Source organism: Corvus brachyrhynchos, unplaced genomic scaffold (assembly GCF_000691975.1).
Source record: "Corvus brachyrhynchos isolate BGI_N302 unplaced genomic scaffold, ASM69197v1 scaffold32, whole genome shotgun sequence".
NCBI classification, from domain to species: domain Eukaryota; kingdom Metazoa; phylum Chordata; class Aves; order Passeriformes; family Corvidae; genus Corvus; species Corvus brachyrhynchos.
Genome location: NW_008237919.1, coordinates 8,681,601 through 8,701,921, shown reverse-complemented (window position 1 = coordinate 8,701,921; position 20,321 = coordinate 8,681,601). Strand labels below are relative to the sequence as shown.

The 20,321-nt window shown below is 35.8% G+C and overlaps 1 protein-coding gene across 2 annotated transcripts in view; it reads right to left on the bottom strand.

Annotated features, from left to right (window-relative positions):
- Positions 1-1,280: 1,280 nt before the first annotated feature.
- USP15 (ubiquitin specific peptidase 15) overlaps positions 1,281-20,321 on the bottom strand; it is a 50,720-nt gene continuing 31,679 nt past the window's right edge. The window contains exons 8-21 of one of the 2 annotated variants that reach the window (XM_017733176.1): positions 12,413-12,586; positions 11,925-12,083; positions 11,036-11,260; positions 9,360-9,443; positions 9,175-9,269; positions 8,811-8,999; positions 7,887-8,002; positions 7,483-7,758; positions 7,107-7,177; positions 6,626-6,741; positions 4,618-4,767; positions 4,133-4,236; positions 3,483-3,571; positions 1,281-3,180 (exon numbers count right to left, since the gene is read on the bottom strand). In XM_017733176.1, coding sequence (XP_017588665.1) covers positions 2,995-3,180; positions 3,483-3,571; positions 4,133-4,236; positions 4,618-4,767; positions 6,626-6,741; positions 7,107-7,177; positions 7,483-7,758; positions 7,887-8,002; positions 8,811-8,999; positions 9,175-9,269; positions 9,360-9,443; positions 11,036-11,260; positions 11,925-12,083; positions 12,413-12,586 — 2,034 coding nt within the window. In that variant the 3' untranslated portion in view covers positions 1,281-2,994. Of the gene's footprint in view, positions 3,181-3,482; positions 3,572-4,132; positions 4,237-4,617; positions 4,768-6,625; positions 6,758-7,106; positions 7,178-7,482; positions 7,759-7,886; positions 8,003-8,810; positions 9,000-9,174; positions 9,270-9,359; positions 9,444-11,035; positions 11,261-11,924; positions 12,084-12,412; positions 12,587-20,321 lie in introns of those variants that run through there. The other variant, XR_001861690.1, reaches the window with a different exon arrangement.

Genomic DNA, 20,321 nt, shown 5'->3' with positions numbered 1-20,321 from the left:
AGAGGTCCTGAGCAGTGTTTCTTTACCTCTCCTTCCCTCCCAGTCTGGCTTTAAATGACATATTGCTGTCACAAAATCTACAGAATAAGTGGGAACTGCAAGCTCTCTTCTGCTTCCTACTCTGTTCTACTCTGGTTCTGTGACTGTCACATTAACAAAATTAACTGAATCTTGTAATTTTAGAGTTTATGTTGATATATATGTATGTTTATACTGACAGCAAATGTTTTGATGAAAAAAGCACACTAGATTTTTATCTGACATGATTCATAACAGATGTTAGGATTCTCTTCTCCATATAAATGATGGGTTAAGTGAGAATAACTTTCGATAAACATTGTAAATAATAATATACTTTCTGTACTTTAAAACATGTCCACACTGGAAAAATTCTCTTGTATGTGAATACATGTTTTATAAAACTCACAACTTGACTGAAGTCCTAGAAACCTTTGAGACACTCGAATAGAGATATTACTGATTTTTATCTCTGATTGGGAAGCTGATTATACAAACTTGTGTGTTTGTAAACTTGGAAGCCAAATTAACAATAACAAAGAAAAAAATTAGAATTCATCTATATACTTTTTTCCTAATTGAATGTTACTTTGATCAATACCCTTTTAAATTCTAGTTGGATGATCCAATTATTAGTAGGTAAGTACATTCCTTCAAATATAACATTCTGTGTGTGTGTATTTACATTTTCAAAGGGAGAATGAAGTGCATTAGGACTCTGAGTTATCAGATATTAAAGCTCCAATCTACAAACTCCTAAAGTACTTTGGTAAGACAAATCTGATCCTTTTGTTCTGTGTGGTTTTTCCAAACAAGTTCTAGGCTAACAAGATATGGAAAAAATGAGAGTATAAATATAGGGGGGGGTCTGTGTTATTCAAAGAGTTGATGACTTCTCTAGGACTACTTCCAAAAGCTTGTATCATTTCCCCCCCGCCAACACCATAGGTTTGTATAATCTTAAATACATTCCCTCATTTCCCCAGCCATCTCACAATTAGCATACTTGCATTTGATTATTGTTACAGTATTACTTTTAAAAACAAACTAAATTATGACATTGTTTTTGCAGCCTTATGTTTCAGAGCCAACGACAGGAGAGAAACACTTTTATATATACTATCTACTGGAAATACTATTAATCTTGTTCTATGTTGGTCATTACATAACCAGTTTGTAACTGAGAATATAACTCTCAGACAAAGACAACCCATGACACAAACACTGTGGGAAAAGAATTTTTAACAAAATGGAGCACTACATAAGGCCTTGAATAGCTTTATTGAAATCTGTATAAATAAACATGCGCATTTCAAATGTAAACCCAAGTGAACTCAAGTGCAGACAAAATTTTAACCTCTGTCATGCAGGAGGTTAGTTTACATTTAAAAAAAAAAAAAACCTCAAAGCAGCTTTAAAATACCAGGATGAAACACCAGTTTTAATATCAAGGTATAAAGCAAAGCCATGTCCAACATATCTCATTTATATCCTGGTCAAATGCAATTTTTTAAACTTTTTAATGCTAACATAAATAAATAATTTACCAAAATGTGCACTCACAGAGTGAACTTTTATTTACAATACACAATTTATAACCTATTGTATTTGATTAGTTCAAGTGAAGAACATCATACTTTTTGCTTTTTTCTTTTTTAAATTTTAAACAGTGGGACACAAAGCAATTCTCCAGGTAGTAGATATGTGACATGTGCCCCCACATTTAAGAGCCCCTCTCAAAGGCAGTATTGTATGCAAATCAACAATACATTCTTCCAACTAGATCAATGGGAAAGCAGCAAATCAAAAAATGTTTCAAACAGTCACACTTATTTTGGCATCCTGGACCCCTGAACATAGTTAACTGAAATCCAACTTGGAGTTTGTATGCCTTATATACTGTACAGGTTCTGACTTGAACATGCAAATGCCAATTCTCTTATGAATTACCTTTTCAGATACACTGTAAGGCTATGGTGAATTCCATCCGGAACACACAAAGAAAATTAACAGGCCTACCTTTAAAGTGATTTTGTTAATTAACAATTTAAAGGCAGGTTATATTGAAAAAATTCTTAACTAAGCCTGATACACAGTCATTACTATGGATACAGAATACTATTAACTCGGACCTTCGTACGGAGTAGTTTGCAAGCAGTCAAACTACCAAAAGTGGGGAGAGAGAACTTACAGCACAATTTAAATTTTGGACTGTTATCAGATTAAAATTATGCATGTCTTAGAAGCAAGGTAACAGGAATTATGTCTGCGGAGTAGATTCCAACAAGCAACAATGGATACTTACATTTAATTGAAAACCTTTTTGTTAATGCAGCATGAAATCCAGAACCTGTTCCACAGCAGCAGTAAGATGAACGTAATATTCTGGATGTTCCACTATATCACAAAAGGTTAAAACACCTTTTTCAAGCTATTTCTTCTATTGTGATCAAATTAAAAAAAAAAAAAAAAAAAATAGGGAGACACAAAAAATTGCTGTTTCAAGAAAACTACTTCTTTAGGTATTTATGACATTTTTACTTGTAGTCTGTTGGCAGCCTAAGGAACATGTATATATTCATCCAGAAACTAGACTTGGCAGTAGTATTCTTGCAGTACTAGAAAAGTAAATGTCAGAAGTCCACAGATTTAATATTTTAGTTATTAATTCACAGCCAAAACAAAAGAAAACATAAAATCCATCAGAACAGCAGCAGAAAACTTAAAAGGGGTTTATTTGTGATATCCTATATATACCTTGTGAATATGAGACTGTAAATGCATTAGAGACAATTTCTGTTTAATTTTTATTGTTTCACTTCAAGTACTGCACATGTTAAAATGTAATAAAGATTTACATTCTATTATCTGAAACTCCGCATCTCAGATTTTTATTCTTAATTTGGTGGGCATTTTCACTCTTTCAATACGTATCCCCAGGAAGAGAGTCTCTTTTATGGCTTCTAGTTCTTCCCATCAGTTAGTGTGCATACAATTTTCATTTTCTATATCATTATCATTTTCATTGCTGTCTTCATCACTTTCTAGTGGGATGCCTGTGGCAGCTGAAGCACCTTGTTTAGTTTCCCGGTCAAGTGGGAAAAAGCCAGTTCCACTGATTGTGTCCTGTCTCTGGTAGAAGAGTACATACGCTGCTTTGGACTGTAAAAGAGAGTAGTACAATATGTTCAGGAGGCTTCAAACAAAACATTTACAATCCAGGTTACTGATTTTTTTTTCTTTGCTTCCAAGTATACAAGGTAAAATTACAAAGAAATCCAGACTGTTTATGTAAGTTATTTTTGAATGTTGTAGCAAGACATTTTTGGTTTGTACTGTCCTTTGAAAGAACACAAACTACTCCTTAAAAATTTAACACAAGTTTCATGGTTTACTCTTCATTTTTTGCACCCTGACAAGAAAACATCAACAGTCCCAAATTTGGAAACATAAGGAATACTTGCCACTATCTGGTCCTCACTTGCAGTGGACACACTACTGTCATCAAAGTAGTACCATTTTCCATCATCCTTATTTTTTGCAAAAGCAGTATCTAGGACAAAAAAGTACAATGTCTCAGGACTTTGTATCTTCATAGATGTAATACAATCTGTTACTAGAGTATGTTACTGTCAAACACTTAATATTTAACTCACTAAACCTCATTATCACTATTAAACATATTTAACACTATCTTTTTTGAGCAAAGAGAGCTTAATCACTAACATTTCCATTCTAAAGACAATGTTACTGAAAAGAACAGTTAAAATACAATCTGTCAGTCATTCTTCCTCTCTGCTTTCAAGGAGAAGCACAATGAACAAAAATACAGACAAGCAAGACAAAACCAGTTTTAAGAGTACAGTAGCTCTTATGTTTTCTCTTTTCACAATATGCATAACTAGAAGTATAAAAGAACCTACACTTACTCTTGAAAGCTCATTGCATACAGATTTTTGTGTTAAAATACTTGTGAAAGCATTTCAAGGTAACAAAAAAAGTTGTCCCATAACCACTAAAAACCACCATTGATTCAAAGTGATCAGTACTTCAATCAAAATCAACGTGGAAAGAAAGCTGACATCTAGAATGATGACACTTGATTTCAACTTACAGTGCCCTCCTCCCATTCCTCCATAGTGGTTGGAGACAGCAATCAAGTTGTAGCGGCAAGGCCCTGCATTGGGATTAATAAGGAACTCTGACATGTCCAAGTCACTGTTAAAAAAACAAAACAAAACAACATAAAACAACAAAACCCAACCAAAAGTCAGTCACGTTAGTAGCATTTTTAACCACTTCAGTTTGGTGGTCTTGGAGCCCCTTACTTTGTATTCCCTAGAAAAATACACCACACTACTCTGCCAGAGCATCTCTTCTACTCCGTGAGAAGTAGAACAGGAACCAGCAGTCTTCCCTATTTTTCTATTATTATTATTTTGCCAAGTTTGTACTTTTAACCCAGAAGCATTTTGTCATTAGTTTAGTGGATCCTCTCATGGAAGCTGAGAACAAACCCATTTTATGTAATTGCTGTATTAAACACATGCCCTAGTCATGCTTTTACACTTCTAGCATCAAAATATTTGGATTTCTTACTTTATTGGAAAGTCAACCAATGTATCCAACTTGTCCCTCATGTATCTGCTGTAGGAAAAGCGCTTTAGATGAACTACCAGTACGGGGGGCAGTGACCACAAGTCCAACTTCTTAGTAGCTTGCTGATGTTCTTTACAGTTTGGACAATACCTAAAAGGAAAAAAAAAATCAATTTTAAGTAAGTGTAGTCCATATGTATGTTAAAACACATTACTACAGAGAAAGTCAGAAACATGGGAGGAACTGAATGAGCAAACACCACACACTTTTCATCTTCCCTTACTAATGCCATAGATACCCCTTCCAGTTTAAAATGTGCAAGTGTGATCCCAATGAAGCTCAGCATAATTTTAAACACAGAAGTAGCATCCCCCAGTACTGGATTCTCATCTCCTATATCCCTTGATCAGATCCCTGTATCCTTAGTTAAAACACAGCATTCTTGTATTTTATAAAAAAAAGATTTAGTGTTATGAAACTAACCATAAAAAAAAGCCAAAAGTAACAGACAACTGTGGTTCTTTCAAGTTTCAGTTTCCAAATTCATCCATCCCCCACCCCATCTCATCTACTATCCAAAACCAGGTAACAGTGACTAAGGGAACCTGGAAAAACTCGTTACTAGAAACTTCCCTTCTTAGTAGGCAAGTATTAAACAGGCTGTGACTAGAAATTTCTGTTCCCTGCAATGCATACTTGAATCTTCCAGCCACTATGGCTCAGGGAGGAAGATAAGTAAGAATGAATGGAAGCAACTCTTACGTGAAGTAGTCTATGCATATTCTACACTCTGGCATCTAACAAGTAAAAATCTAGGGGGGGGGAAAGAGATGAGCCCTAATTAAAAGGCTGCACAAGTGTCTTTAAATAGCAACATCAGATAATCACAAGAAATTAGGAAAACCATAAGGGCAGGCTGAAATTAAAAGTGTGTTTTCCCAATTGGCTTAGAATATGTAGAATACTAACAGAGCTGGGCTAGGGATGATGAACTCCCGTAAATTAGACTTGTGACAACCTAACAAATGAAGAAAAATGTGATTAATGACCTCTGGTGAGATGCAGTAGCAGGTGCTTGACTTCTACTGTTGTATTGTGTAGTTCAAATACTCTGCTTAAAATGTGCTGCAAAAATGGAAGCACTTCACCATACCTGAGTTATATGGTATCTCAAACAGTCTATCCAGTGTTGTATAAACTAGCAAACCCAGAAAAAAAAAAATGAGATTTTGTAAGTTAGCTCCCTACCCTGCACAAATATAGGGGAAACTCTGCTGACAATGTTTGGAGATCTCCAAAACTTTTAGGTATCTGTAGAAGAAAAACTGGCAGATTCTCTTTTCAAATTTAATTCTGAGCTTAAAGGTGTCAATGAAAGATTGTTATCTGCTAGAAAACTCCTGGAAAGAAAGGATCTTATGGGAACATACTATAATTATGAATACTCAGATATGATTCCAAATTATAAATTTGGAAGAATCATGAATCCAAGTCTCTGCCAAAAACCTAATGGCTAGAACATGAATTTCAGGTGTTCTGTTGACTACAGACATCCCCCATCCCATAACCCTGCTGTATAAGCACGTTCCTATTTCATATATCAATGCAAGGCAAGGTATGTGTTTGCATAAAGAAACTACAGTATGCACCAACCTCTCTCATCTCAGAAAGGAGTACTTTTTTAAACTACTGCAAACAATTTGTCACAGTATTATTCATTCACTGTCCATCGCAGTCCACAGACTAGAGCATCTTATGTATTGACCCTTCCTTCTAACTGTGAATGCATGAAATGTGTTCCTTACAATACGATCTTCTGCACATGGTAAAAATTTTGGTTAAGTAATGGATCAAAACAGAAAACATTTTGAGAATTTTCAACTATGTTTGAAATACCAAGATTCAAAATACCATTAATAAATCAATTATGTATCTCTATGTTCAAGTGTGGTTTTGATTAATTTTGAGAAATACACCATAGAACATAATTTTAATTTTTTGTGCTTACCATGGGTCTTCAGCACCTAGTTTTTCCTTTGTTGTGAACAGCTCAATGCAATCTTTTAATTTCACAAAAGGCTTTTTGGGAGGCTTATATTCCACACTTTCATGTTTTTCAAAATCCTAAAGAGAAGTATTTCTTGAGTTAAGAGAACAAATGAAACAAAACTCATTTTAGTGATGTCGTCTTACTATAAACAGTAACTACAAAGCTCCTATATATGGAAAAACTGATCAGACACCATTCAAGCAAAAAGTTTCCACAGCTTCAGATTTACTTTCCAGTTCATAAGCCTCAGATTTGCTAAATACCTGGATGTATATATGAAGTTTATTTATGACAACATATTACTAAGAATAACGTGAAAAAGAGATATATTTACTTCTTCTTTTGAAGATTTACAATCTCTTGCATCACACTAATTAAGTTGCATTTTTTACATTTAATTTTTATTTGTGCTGGAAAAGGGGCAACATAAACAGCTTACCTCTGCTGCACTATCATCAAAATATCTCTTCTTCAATTCAGGATCCCAATCCAAAGCAAGGAAAGATCTTTCTAAGATTAAAAAAAAAAATGTTTTCTCTTAATATTACTTCTTGCTTTACATGAAACTGTATTAACTTTGGGCAAACACTCTTCAAAATAAATTAAACAATGCTATAATGAATTTAATACAAAAAACTGAAGCACATAAAAATTCTGCATTTCCAAAAGTCAATTGCAATAAAAAATTAATTATTTATACAGAATTTACCATTTAAAAAAAAAATATATCAAACAGCACACGGAGAAAATTAAACATGGGAATCAGAAAAGAGTATCAGAACCAAATGTTGCCCAGTCTGTTCCCCGTGACTTACCATCAAGCCTAGGTTGCCTATCATCAAATCTAATATGCCTGGTGTCATCTTTGATGTAGTTTATGTCAGTATTGCCTAAATTATTGAACTGGAATGTAAACAATCGCTTTTTGTGTCCCGTGAGTGGTTGACCTTTGCAAGTATCCTCAGTACATAATCCATTTTCAGAGTCATTGTCACCTCCAACTGAGTCTTCCGACTGGCTGTTTTCATTCTCTGAGGGAAGTTCCTGATCCTGGCTGGATTCATCATCTTGCTCGTCTGTCTCCATTTCACCTAAAGCAATCGAAGAATAAAGACAAAGAAATGAGACAGAATGACAATAACTGAAAGACACTAGAGACTTAACTTGCACTTCAAATTCAACACCCAATACTAAACAAGTTTAGATATCCCAGTCTTACTTGGAGATCCTTCTTCATGTATTCCATTTGGGCCATTACCATTGATACCATGGTCCTTACAGCAATGCAGAGAACCTTCAGTGTCTTCACTCTCAGTACATGTTTTTACATATCGGCTAAATATAACAAGCGAAAGCAACAGTTACAAACAACAGATTGTTAAATAATTTACATTGTTCAAACTGGTAATTAAATTGTTACCGCAACTCCTTGCTAGTGCACTGTATTTCTGCACTCCTTTCTGATTTACTCTGAATTACCAGTTTTATTGTGAAACAATAAGCAACATTTCCTATGTGTTACAAGCACATAGGAAAACCTGCTCATATGTAACTGTACGTTTTTGCCAGGTACTTGGCCCAAGACAACCTGATTCTTGGTCTCAGTCTCTGTTTGTCCAGAAATAATTTCTTTAACTGTTTGTTAACCATATCACAGAGAAAGTTACATCAACAGAAAAAGAAGCATAAACTTAAACTGGAGGTTATGTAATTCTAATTTTTTCTATATAATGACACTAATTCTAGTCTAGTTTCAGAAAGTGTCTACAATGTACTTTTGCAACATAAATTCATATATAAGCTTGAGCAGTAGATACAGGAGGTATAACCATAGCAGAATCACTGGAAAACATTTCCACTTTACCAAGACCTAATAAACAGCTAAGCATACAAGAGAATTATTTAACAATACAGACTGACTCTCTACCATCTTCTCAAATACTTTTTGGATGAGGTCATGCTAACAAAAAATCAAATTAAAATCCACAATAATGGCTAAAATTTTGTATCTAATATTTAACAGAAAGCAAATAAAAGTACTCAAATCTGATCAGTTTGTTAGCACGTGAAAGTAAGTGCCTTCTGATTCCAACTATTAGCATTATTCTTAAAAAACTCGTTTTTCTTTAAACGATAAACTTACCACATTCTTAGCAGCAGCAGGTTATACAGTTTATCTTCAGTATTGTTTCTAGGCACTGCTATGAGAAAAGGTTGACCAAATAGTAAAGAACCACTATGGCTGTAGCTAGTGTGCCTGCACTTTTCCCTTAAACAAACAGGAATTATGACTTGTTCTGTATCTTCTGTTCTATTGATAGCAATTTCAAATCTAGAAGAAAAACAATCAAAAATACAAAGAACAATGGTCATGGAAAAGGCTACAAAGGGGAAAAATAAAAAAATATTCCCCCTCAGTTTCATCTTTATCTGGTGTCTAGGTTTTAATCTTTTGCAAATAACTAAACAAATTGCAAAGAGACATGAAACATGTTATCTACACTTACACATAAATGTCATCACGTTCCATAATACTACTTAGATTTTCATCCATGCCAAATATCCTGTGGAACCTGTGATTGTATATATCAGTAACAATCATCTGAAAAGATAATGGAGTACACATCGTTAAATCAGGCTAATACACATTAAAATATTCATTGTTGTGCTTTATATAATAGATCACTCTTACCTTATCTGCAGCAACACCAGACAAAGCTGACAATGCTGTGCAAAGATCCAATATATTTCCAATTTTGGGAACAACTACTTTGTACTAAAAAGTAAAATACAGTTTTAATTTCTAAAGAGAGCAAATATACATGAGGAAAAAACCCAAACAACACATGTTCAGCAAGTTTCACATATTTCTTTCATGTTTTTGAAACTTAAGGTGTAAACTATGTAAAACAACTAACACAATTCCAAAAGCTGCTTAAACTGTAGTTATCTGCACTTTACTCTACAAATACACACACACACACACACTGAATACTCCATTTATTAGTTTATACAATGCCTGTTTTCATGTTACTTTACTTTCTCCATAAGAAGACTAACTGTACAAATTACTTAAGATTTTGCATTTCAACAGTACCTACTTATTTAAGCATTTAAATAGTATGCATGCTGTTGAAAAGATTATTAAATTTGGAATACAACACAAGTTGTTTATAAAGTATTCCTAGGAAAAAAACCAATGGCAGGCAATAGATTCTCATTTCACACGCAGAGAGAGAACCTGAAGATGAAAGTCAAAGAAACCTCTCTGTGGCTTCCCTTAATGCAGTGCATCTGCAGTTTGTAATAAAACTCCACACAGAACTCTTACCTGTTATTTCCATAATAAAGACAGGATTAATTAGAAATAATGTATTATAACTTTGAATAGCATGCTATATCCTTAAGTTTTATAATCATTTAGACTCACAAAAACTCTACTGAACCTGTACTCTACCCAAACTATTAAACATCACAACATCATGAGTCATGTTCAACTACTTCAGTAGTTTTCAACTACTTTGTGTCCCCTGTGCAACTACTACGTGTCCTCTATTTTCACAATTAATTTTCTAGTATGTTCATCTCTCATTAGTTAACACATGTCCCTTCACCTTTGAATTCTGCAACTCACATTGCCTTCGAGAATGCTTTCCCACTTTCCTTCTTATGGTATTGATTCCAGGTGTTAGAGCCTTTCTGGATGCCTGCATAACTGCCTGTGTCGTATTTACTTCACCTATCCTCACTTACCCTCTAAGGTACAGCTAGAGCCATTTAATCATGACTGAGTTATGATAACCTTATGCACAATTTTTAAAGACATTCTAAGGTGTTTAATATCATCCCCTTCCTAAAAAATGGCAAAAGAGATACTCTTCACAAGGAAATCTCATCTGAAATTTTTTCTTTTGACTATTAGGTGAGAGCACAGAAGAATTCAGAACTACCTAATATATTTAGTCATGGCATTTTTTTGCACCACTTACTACAAATATTTGCCTTTTGTGATTAAGAAACCAGGAAATTAAGTCTTACGGATTAAGTGTGTAAGTATTTTTTATAACCATAAAAATTCATTATAGCAGCACTCAAAAAATTATGTCAGCATACATTTTAAAGATTAGGAAGACTTATTAACACAACCATACAGAAATTACCAATTCTTTCTTGAAACTCTACAAGGTATGTACAGTCTTCCTCAGGTATGTATAGTCTTCCCCACTTTCCTAAGTGAGACTTCAGAACACACACCAGAAAGCTACAGCCTGCTGGATTTGCTTATCAATTTGCACTGTGTAAAGGAACTTGGGTTCATTGTTAATGCCTCATATATCAGGGTGCTTGTACATAAATTAAGCCACTTACCTGCATAGGCTTTGCAAGTGGATCCATTCTAACTAAATAAACTTCCAAAGTGCGTTCTTTTTTCATAGGTAATGGAAGTGTCAAGTAACAAAAGGGATCAAAAGTTACAGATATCTTAGCACATTCAGGACAAACTAGGGTAGATTTAAAAAGGCCATGAAATATATCTACAATGATGGAATCATTTCTCTTTAAATGGTTTTCCCAGGCTTCTTCAGCAACCACCTGTAAATAAAGCATGATCTGGGTTATGACAAAGTAGTAGGAAATGAATAGTGAGAATTATTAGTAAAAGTCCTTGACAGAACATTCTCAGTAACCACCTAAACACAGACATGTCACTCCAAAGGACCTGTAAGGAATGTTACTACTGTCAGGTTCGCAGGTTAAAAGATGTATGCTTTTCCCAGGATAGAGATTCTGTCAGCGGTATTACATAGTCTGAGAGTGACTTTTCAAGTAGCTTGGGGAAAGACAAAAGCAGATAAACCTAAAAATTCCATCTGCATTAATTTGTACTCATAACAAAAGAAGAGTTTCCCTAAAGTAGGAGTACTGGAGAGAGACATAATGCTGCATACTCCAGATATAAAAGAACGACAGAATGAGAATTGTTTTTCCAACTGAACTCAGCACTGAATTAACAAAAAGTCCTAATGAAGTCTTAAAAGGGCCTTAACATCCTCCCATTGCCACTCATTATCTCAAAAATAAACAGAAATTTACACAGGTTCTCAAGATCTCAATTTTAAGGTCTTGTCCTATTTTCTGAAACGTCTTCCAGAAAAAGCCCCACATAATCAGTTTCCCAACCTTCCAATGCATAATCACATAGCAGTATCTTATAACATACAGCTTTGACTAAAATGATCAGCTCCAAAACCCCTACCTTGTCTGGTCTCCCATCCGCATCCTTTAACTGAATGTAAGGCTTTTTCCTAATTCTATTCAAATCCTCATGTAAACCATCCAAGAGAAAAGCCAGTAGCTCTTGACAATCTTGTTGCTGATAACCAGAAAACTGTGGTGCAAATCGTCCCACTTGTGTCTAAAAAAAATAAATGCAAATACTTCTGGTACCTTAATTGTTAGAAAGAGTAGATAATTCTGAGATGCTACAGCAGCACATCAAAAAGGTAAAACTTACAGTTATAAAAGGTAAGCTTTTCAATGGAGACAGGAAGTAAAAATTAATTCTCAAAGACCAAAGCACAAGGAAAGGTGACACTGAAATATACATCCAAGTGTTTTAATGAATGGACTGCATACTGATGAATAGTACTTCAAATTCTTTTTGCATATTTCTCTAAGTTTTGCATACTTAGAAGTACAAAACCGAAACTGACAATGTATATTCAATGTAATTTCCCTACTGACCTTGAATGCTCTTGGGGTAACATAGCTGTATTTTCCTGACCACATTTGCTTGATAAGCTCAGCATAAGATTTTGCTATTTCACCTCGCATTCCTAAAGGATTGTCAAAATTCAGCTCTTCTTGGTATTTATCATTGAGGAAGTACTCTGTTAGAGGAGGTGTGTTGCTCAGACACTGCAAACAAAAATACAGACTTTTTAGAACAGTGATTTGAATTAGTTCTAAACAAAGAACGTTTGAATTTTGTTAAAGCAGCCATGAACTGTAATGTCTAGTACCTGCAAGGAAGACAGAAAAAACCCCAAACGATCTTTTCCAGAAACAAATAATGGTTTCAAACCAAGACTGGCTGCAGCTGTCATTACAAATGATGCACAGATATCTGTCAAGAGCTTTACTTCAAAATTTATAAAACCAACCAATCATAGCATGACAATATAATTTGTATCAAGATTTAAAACAAACAAAAGAAGGCGTTTCTTGAGACATGAATGGCTTTATGAAACTTGTTGCTGGAAGTTGTAATATGTGCACAAAGAGGAGAGTACATATGTACTTGGAAGAGAGAACCAACAGGGCTTATTAACTCAAATTATACCATATTCAGAGCAACATTTGAAAAAAAAGCTTTATTTTGGCAGGCGAGAGGTGAGGATGCTTTCCCTTTTCCTTCTTTATGTTAATATCAGCTTATGGATGCTGTTGGAGACAGCAATCTGTGCTAGAGGGACTAGACTCTGAATCACAGTGCTGTAGCCCTTCCTATGTTCTTTTAAATTTTGTGATGCTGTTTAGAGCCAAAATTGGTCCAAGGAAAGCAAGGACCTTGTTTTAGATTGAAATAATCACTTATCCTCTGTACAAGCTGGACTCTTCTCTCAGCATTTGGAGACAGCAGGATGTAATTACTGAAGTACAATTTACAATTTCACTTTGAATTTTTGTGTGCTACTCTTCACACTCCTTTAGACACAAACGTTTCTATGACTCAGGAATTATCTCCATGCCACGCCTTAGCATATATTCTTAAGAGTTTGTTCATTAAACATTGTAAGCTTTTCTGCATTTGTTCCTTTATTAAAAGATTTGAAGAAAGGTCAAGTATTTCACCAGTCTCATCTGCTTCTGTGCAAACAAGGGGAAGAGCTCCTCTTATGCTATTACATAAGATACAAGAATTAGCCTGGAAGAATTGCAACTTTACCGAGTGGGGCAAAAAAAGTTATTCCTATGTCTGCCTATCATACCTGTGCAATATTACAAAGCAAAACCAGTCACATGTTGTAGAGAGCTGAGTTTCATGCCTATATTAAACTCCTTCCTTTCTCCTCCTCCTCCTCACCTAAAGCTTTCAGGATCTGTCAACACTGCAAAAAAAAATTCCTGGTATTACAGACCCTTTTAAGGCATTGAGGGTTGAAGAAACCATTTTTCTCTTGCTATATGGCAAAGAGCTTTTACTTCCAGTAGTGGTGATCCCAACTCCCCCTACCTCACAGATCTGTACTGTCTTCTGGATTATTTTTTGGCTGGTTTAGGAGATGAAATCAGTTCAACTGTTCAGCTTAGTGTGAGGAATGTCCAACACAAGGAACTCAATAATACGAAATAGTATATTTTTCTACATGTCTTTCTGTTAGTCAAGCACTATACAATGTGCTGACAATGTGGATTCCACAAAAAAAAAATTCATCTGTTTCTGGTTTCCACCTGATAAACTGGTTTTGTCACTTTCTCAGAATATTAATTAATATTTGTAGTGTGAGTCAGGAAGATTACTACAGATAACTTCCCTTTTTCCTTTAACAATTTCCACATTACAACATAAAATGACACTGATGGTTGTATTTGAATGCACAAATGTCTATCTCAACACAGCAAGTTTTGAGGCACAGAGCTGATATATTTTTCTAAAATATCAGATATCAAAACTTTTAAAAGAGTAGCTGCTAAAGGAGCTAATAAATTGGCCACATACCCATTGATCTTTTCCATGTAACTGACAAAGCTAAACAATTACAAACATGTTTATTACTCTTTGAAAAGACTGACAATGGAGAATTATTTGAGATCATGATTAAAGTCACAGGAAAAAAAGCATTCAGAATCCAATTTGAAAGGAAGCCTACATTCTTATTTTCTCATGTGATATGTTGTCGGTTATCAAGGAAGCCTTATAGAAAGTGTATTAGAACCAAGACAATCTACTGGACAGTAAAGTGATCAGATTTATGTGTCCTGTTCAACCCAGTGATTCAGGGTTTTCTGTTTGTTTCAAAACACAGACAATAAGTAAACTAAAAGTATACCGACAGATGAAGAATAATAGCAACCAAAAAAGCCAAACAAATACAGTAAAACTATGGAAAACTGTTTGTGAACTAAAGAGGTAACAGAATGGCACTTTATTTCAGATACTGCAGTCTCTACAAGTTTTCTTTAACCAACACAATTTCTGTAACATTCTCTGAACCTAAACTGGTCATCTAGTGAAAAGATCATGGGAAGTATGGAACAGAAGGTAGAAACTCCAAGAGAAAAACCACAGGAGAGAGGATCAGTCTTCAGCATGACAAGGGTTAACACTGAAATCATACTTCCATGTTACATATTAATAACTTGGATAAAAGTTAAGATGCACAGGGAAATGAAAAAAAAAAAATTCAGTGTTATGTATAAATACACATATATATATATATACATCTCAATGCTGTAGTCTCACTGAAATACTGTATACAATACTAGCCTATGATAATGTTAGCAAGTCTACCTGTCCTATGAAACCCTCACAGAGGGGGAAATATAGTAATAAAAATAGTCACATCACACTCTTCTAAATCCATGTAATTTAAGTATGGAATGATTCTGATATAAAAGTTTGCACAGACTTAATTGATGAAAAAGAAAATGAATGAAGAAAGACAGCCACCAAGACAGTCAGTGGCCTGCAAGCACTTGCCCTGTGACAAAAGGCTGAAGCACCAGGGCTTGTTCAGGCTGCAGAAGAGACTGTTTGAGTGAGGTCCATGAGTGGCCTTCTAGTACCTATAGAAAGTTAAGGGGAAGATGGAACCAGGCTCTTCACGGTGTCACATATTAGGAAGAAAAGAAACAATGGGCAGCAGTTGAAACATGAAAGGTTAAGAATATAAGGAAAAAAGTTTTCACTGTAAGAACAGTCAAGCAGTGGAACTAAGAGGCTCTACCTTCTTGGGAGATATTCAAGATCCAAGTGGATAAAGCCCTGGTCAACCTGTTCTGACCTCAGAGCCAACCTTCCTTTGAGCAGGAGGTTGCACCAAAAACCTCCTGAAGTTCCACGAATCATCCTATAATCCTAAGGGAACAACGAAATATCTCTTCACATCCCATATGGAGTATTACACAAAAATAATGATAAATTTCCAAAATAAAGAAAACATCTCTACCTATCATGCCAGCAAACGGGGGAAATGAGAAGGAGACACTAGGATCATGAACTGAGATACTGAAAATTGAATATTCCTTTAAGTGTCCTGGTTTTTCAACTTCAGGTGCTACTTATTAAGAATTTTATGCAAGGAACATCGAAATTTTGTATTTCAGCTTTCTAATAAAAGACCAAGAACTGCCAGACTAAAAGGAAGATCCAAGTCACAGGAGAAGGAGTGATTTACTTTACATGTGTCTATCCTACTTTTTTCTGTTCACCATCAGACATGGCAAAAAGCGCTCAGTTAATACATTCCTTAACCCAAACTCCACATGCCTACAGCAACTGAAACAGAGCAACAGAAACATAACAATTTCAGCGATTGGTGAAACATGCCAACTTTGTCTAGATAAACTCACAGCCGTAAGTAACCATAAAGAGAATATTATTCAGCTTTCTGAAGAAAGAAAACTTCTGAAATACCCATTGCAAAGCTTGTTCAGAAGTCAGGTGTATATAATCACACTGATGGAAAAAAGCCATAAAAATGTTGGAAAAAACCGAATGTTTTAAATAAAAACATTTACTTTCTTTCTTCTCCCATTTTTTTAATCACAAAACAAAAATTTTGGAACTCTCAGGTTTTCACTGTAGAAGAGAAAAAAACCATTTCCACAGAGCTCTAATCTGTAATAACCCAGCAAAATAGGAAAGTAATACTTGGAAAACATCCACAGGTGGCAGCACAGCAATGTTTAACGAGACTCATTTTTTCTAATGAGTGAATGTGAATGAAATATCTGCTTGCAAAGTATTTTTTTAATATGGGTTCAAGCATTTGCAATAGTAGCTATTTCATAAAAGCCACAAGCTCCCTTTTGTCTTTCCTGTTTTATTTCATGGTCATATCTGCAAAAGCAGACATTTAGGCCTAATTAGTAAAAAACAAGCCTTAGGTGTTTGCACTGAAATAAAATAAATACATGGAATACTGCCTTCAAAAGAATCTGAAAAAAACTATACAAAAGTTCCAATACAACCAAAATAAGAAAACTGAATTACTGCTTTTTTAAAAATTAAGGAACAGTGGTAAAAGAACAGCACTTGGGAGATATACAGTGGTATTTTAACCTTCTTGGCCGTACTCTTATTCAGCTTGCAGCTGTCTGTAATCCCACTGAGATCTTACCCATCTCTTCTTCACTGTACTCTAGTTGTCCTGAGCTTTTTAACACTGAAAAACCCTACCTGGAAGGGCAAAGGTCTCTTTACAATAATCACTTAGAAGGATAACGGGGCAAGCCTAACCTTATCTATAGGCTGAAGAACTAATAAAGAACTTGCAACAAAATTTAAGACATTGCCAGGACTTTCACATTTCTACCTAGTATGTTTACAGGGCAAGAACCTTCACACAAGTTTGTCAGACTAAGGAGACGAAGCTGTGTGAAGAACCTATCCCTATTCTTCAAGGAACACTGATAATAGCTCTGATGCAAACCATCTTCACTGTACATGAGACAAGACCAAAGAGAAGCTGTGTGAGAAATGCTGTGGTTTCTGAAGCAGAAATGGCTCTTATGTGAACTCTCAGGGGCCTCAGTGCTCCCTGGAAAGCCCAGAGAGCTGAGAAAAGTGGCAATCAGCTGGTCTGTTGAAGGAAGCTGCACTGATCACACTCAGCACCAACTGAACGGAAGGGATCAAAGCAAAGCTTTTGGTATTAATGGAAATGAAACTACTTCAGAGTCCCATACTCTACAATAAACTATTTTGTTTAAAGAAAACAGATTTATCCTGATAAACAGCCCTGTGCTAGCACAATTGTGAAGGAATACACTTTAGGAAGATAAGTAAGCTGAAGCAGGTGACCAAAGCAGATCAGAAAATCACAGATTAGTTGAGGCTGGAAGGCATCTGCAGACTCTCTGGTCCAACCCACTTGCTCAAAGACAGGTCACCTAGAGCAAGTTGCTTGGGACTTTGATCAGTGAGGTTTTAAGCATCTTCAAGGATGGAGGCTTCAGTTTCCCTGAAAACCCTATTCCACTGTTTGATAAACCCCATTTTAGAATAAAGTTTCCTATATTTCAGAATTGCATGTGCTTCAGTTTGTGCCCATTGCCTCTTCTCCTTTCAGTGGGCACCACTAAGGAAAGTTTGGCTCAGTTTTCTTTACTTTTCTCCCCCAGGTACTTCCAAAAAATGGTAAAAATCACTCTGGAGCCTTCTCTTCTTCAGGCTGAATAGCCCCAGCGGTCTGCCTCTCCACATAGGTGAGCTGTTGCAATTCTTGATCACCTGTGTGGTCTCTCACCAGACTTGCTCCAGTATATCCCTATCTCTGGGGAGCCCAGAAGTGAACTCAGAACTCTGGGGGTGTCTCTCCAGTGCTAAGTGGAAGGAAAGGATCACCTCTTTCAGCCTACTGGCAATACTCTTCTTAGTGCAGCCCAGGATGCTGTTGTCTGCCTTGGCCACAGGAACACACTGCTGGCTCATGTTCAGCTTTTTGTCCAGCAGGATCCTGGGTGCTTCTCTGCCAAGCTGCTTTCTATCCAGACACTGACCCCTTAGCCCAGTGTGTACTGGTTCCTGGGGTTGTTTCTCCCCAGGCACAGGGCTTTGCATTTCCTTTAATTGAACTTCATGAGGTTCCAGCCCGCTGAGGTCCCTCTGAATGGCAGCACAGCCATCTGGTATAGCTGTGCCTCACTGCAGATTTGTGTGATCTCTAATCTTGCTGAGGGTGTGTCCTGCTCCATCATCCAGGTTAATGCCTACAGCACTCAATATGACCAAGCAGAATTCCCTATTTTGCCATCCACATACTATCTGAGCCCATCTTTTTATTGCTTCCAAGATTAAGACAGGTCAAAACATGTTCAGAGTGCTTTGGCCATAGGCATTACAGCCAGAATAATCCAGTGTTACTTTGATAAAAGTAGGAGGTGAAATTAATAGCAAATTAGAACAGTGAAATGCATGCTTTCTGTGTAACTGAAAAAAGATGCAAGTGGTGGTAAGAGGAAGAATACAGCCTGTGAGACCTTAGTGTGTTAAGAACACATCATACTTCCACTAAAAAGCGCTTCCATGGATTTCTTAGATAACATTAAACTCTGAACAGTACTTTCTTTGAGAGATAATTTCCATCTCCTTGCTAAGAAAGCCACCAAATAATGCATTTGAAAAAACACACCTTCAAGGACATATTAAAGGTACCATGCCAAACTCAAAGCTGCACTGCTCAATAAACACCTCATTTTCTTACCAGAGCACTGTCTTGGTAATCAGCAAACCTGTATTTATTAATTTACACTACAGTTTCTCAGAACTTAGTTGAACAATTAATTCTCTAGATGTAACTGAAAAGCAATGAAGTCAAAGCTGATATAATTTCTAATGCAGATGTCAGAATTAAATCTGTTTAACACAATGGGATAATGATGTGACCTGTAGCAAGTTTGTTATGCTGTGTAACACTCCTAAGGCAACAACCCATGCTTAGAATTCTCAGCTAAAAGGTTACTTTTGAATTACATATACACAAATTCATGTATACCAGTTCAATTAAGGTTTGGATAAGTAATTAAAATTGTCCTTACTTAATCAGTATAGCTTGATGAACAATGTAGAATCATAAAAAAAAAATTCACTATGTAGCAAGAATATTCTTTGAATTCAACTTTTAAAAGATAATTCTGGTTGACGTACTAGACAAAAACATACTCTTTTCTTCCTTTACAACAGCATAATGACGCAATTCAGTAATCAAGAGAGGTTACGCGTAGAATTTTTATTTAGAATGGACACCGCAAAATGTGTGTCATTCCCCCTTTCAGTTCAGCCATCTTTTGTGTAGCATACTAAAAAAAAATTTAATTACTTCCTGCACTGTTCAACTTCTCTTCAAGTATCCTACAAAAACACTTTAAGAAATAAGAATAAGTTTAATTTTATAGATGCTTTATATCAGTAAGTATGGAATAAGCATGGAATGAATAACCCTATATATCAGGTGGGGGCTAACTGTCTAGAAAGCAGCTATATGACCCAGGGGTCCTTTTCTGTGGAAATGTGATCCCGCTGTTCACCCTCATCGGAAAGGTATCCATCTGCAAACTGGGCAGTATTAGCAACTGCAGTCAGAGGCAAAGGAGAGAAATCCTCGCCTCCATTTGGAACTTGTGAGACTGCTGCAGGAGCACTGTCCTGTTTAGGGCTACCCAGCGTAAGAAAGAGCAGAGAAGGGACACCAACATGGTCAAGGGGCTGGAGAACAATATACATGGAAAGGCAGAGCTATATGCATTAGTTTGACCTGAAGAAGACAAGATTAAGTAAGGGGAGAGCTTATAGCTCTCTGCAGCTACCTAACAGGAGGCTACAGAAAAGTAAGGCCAAATTATTCACTGCTTCTTAACACAAAGAAAGGATAGAAAAATCTATACACACTATGAAACTCTGGAACATTTCTTCTTTTGAACGAATTTC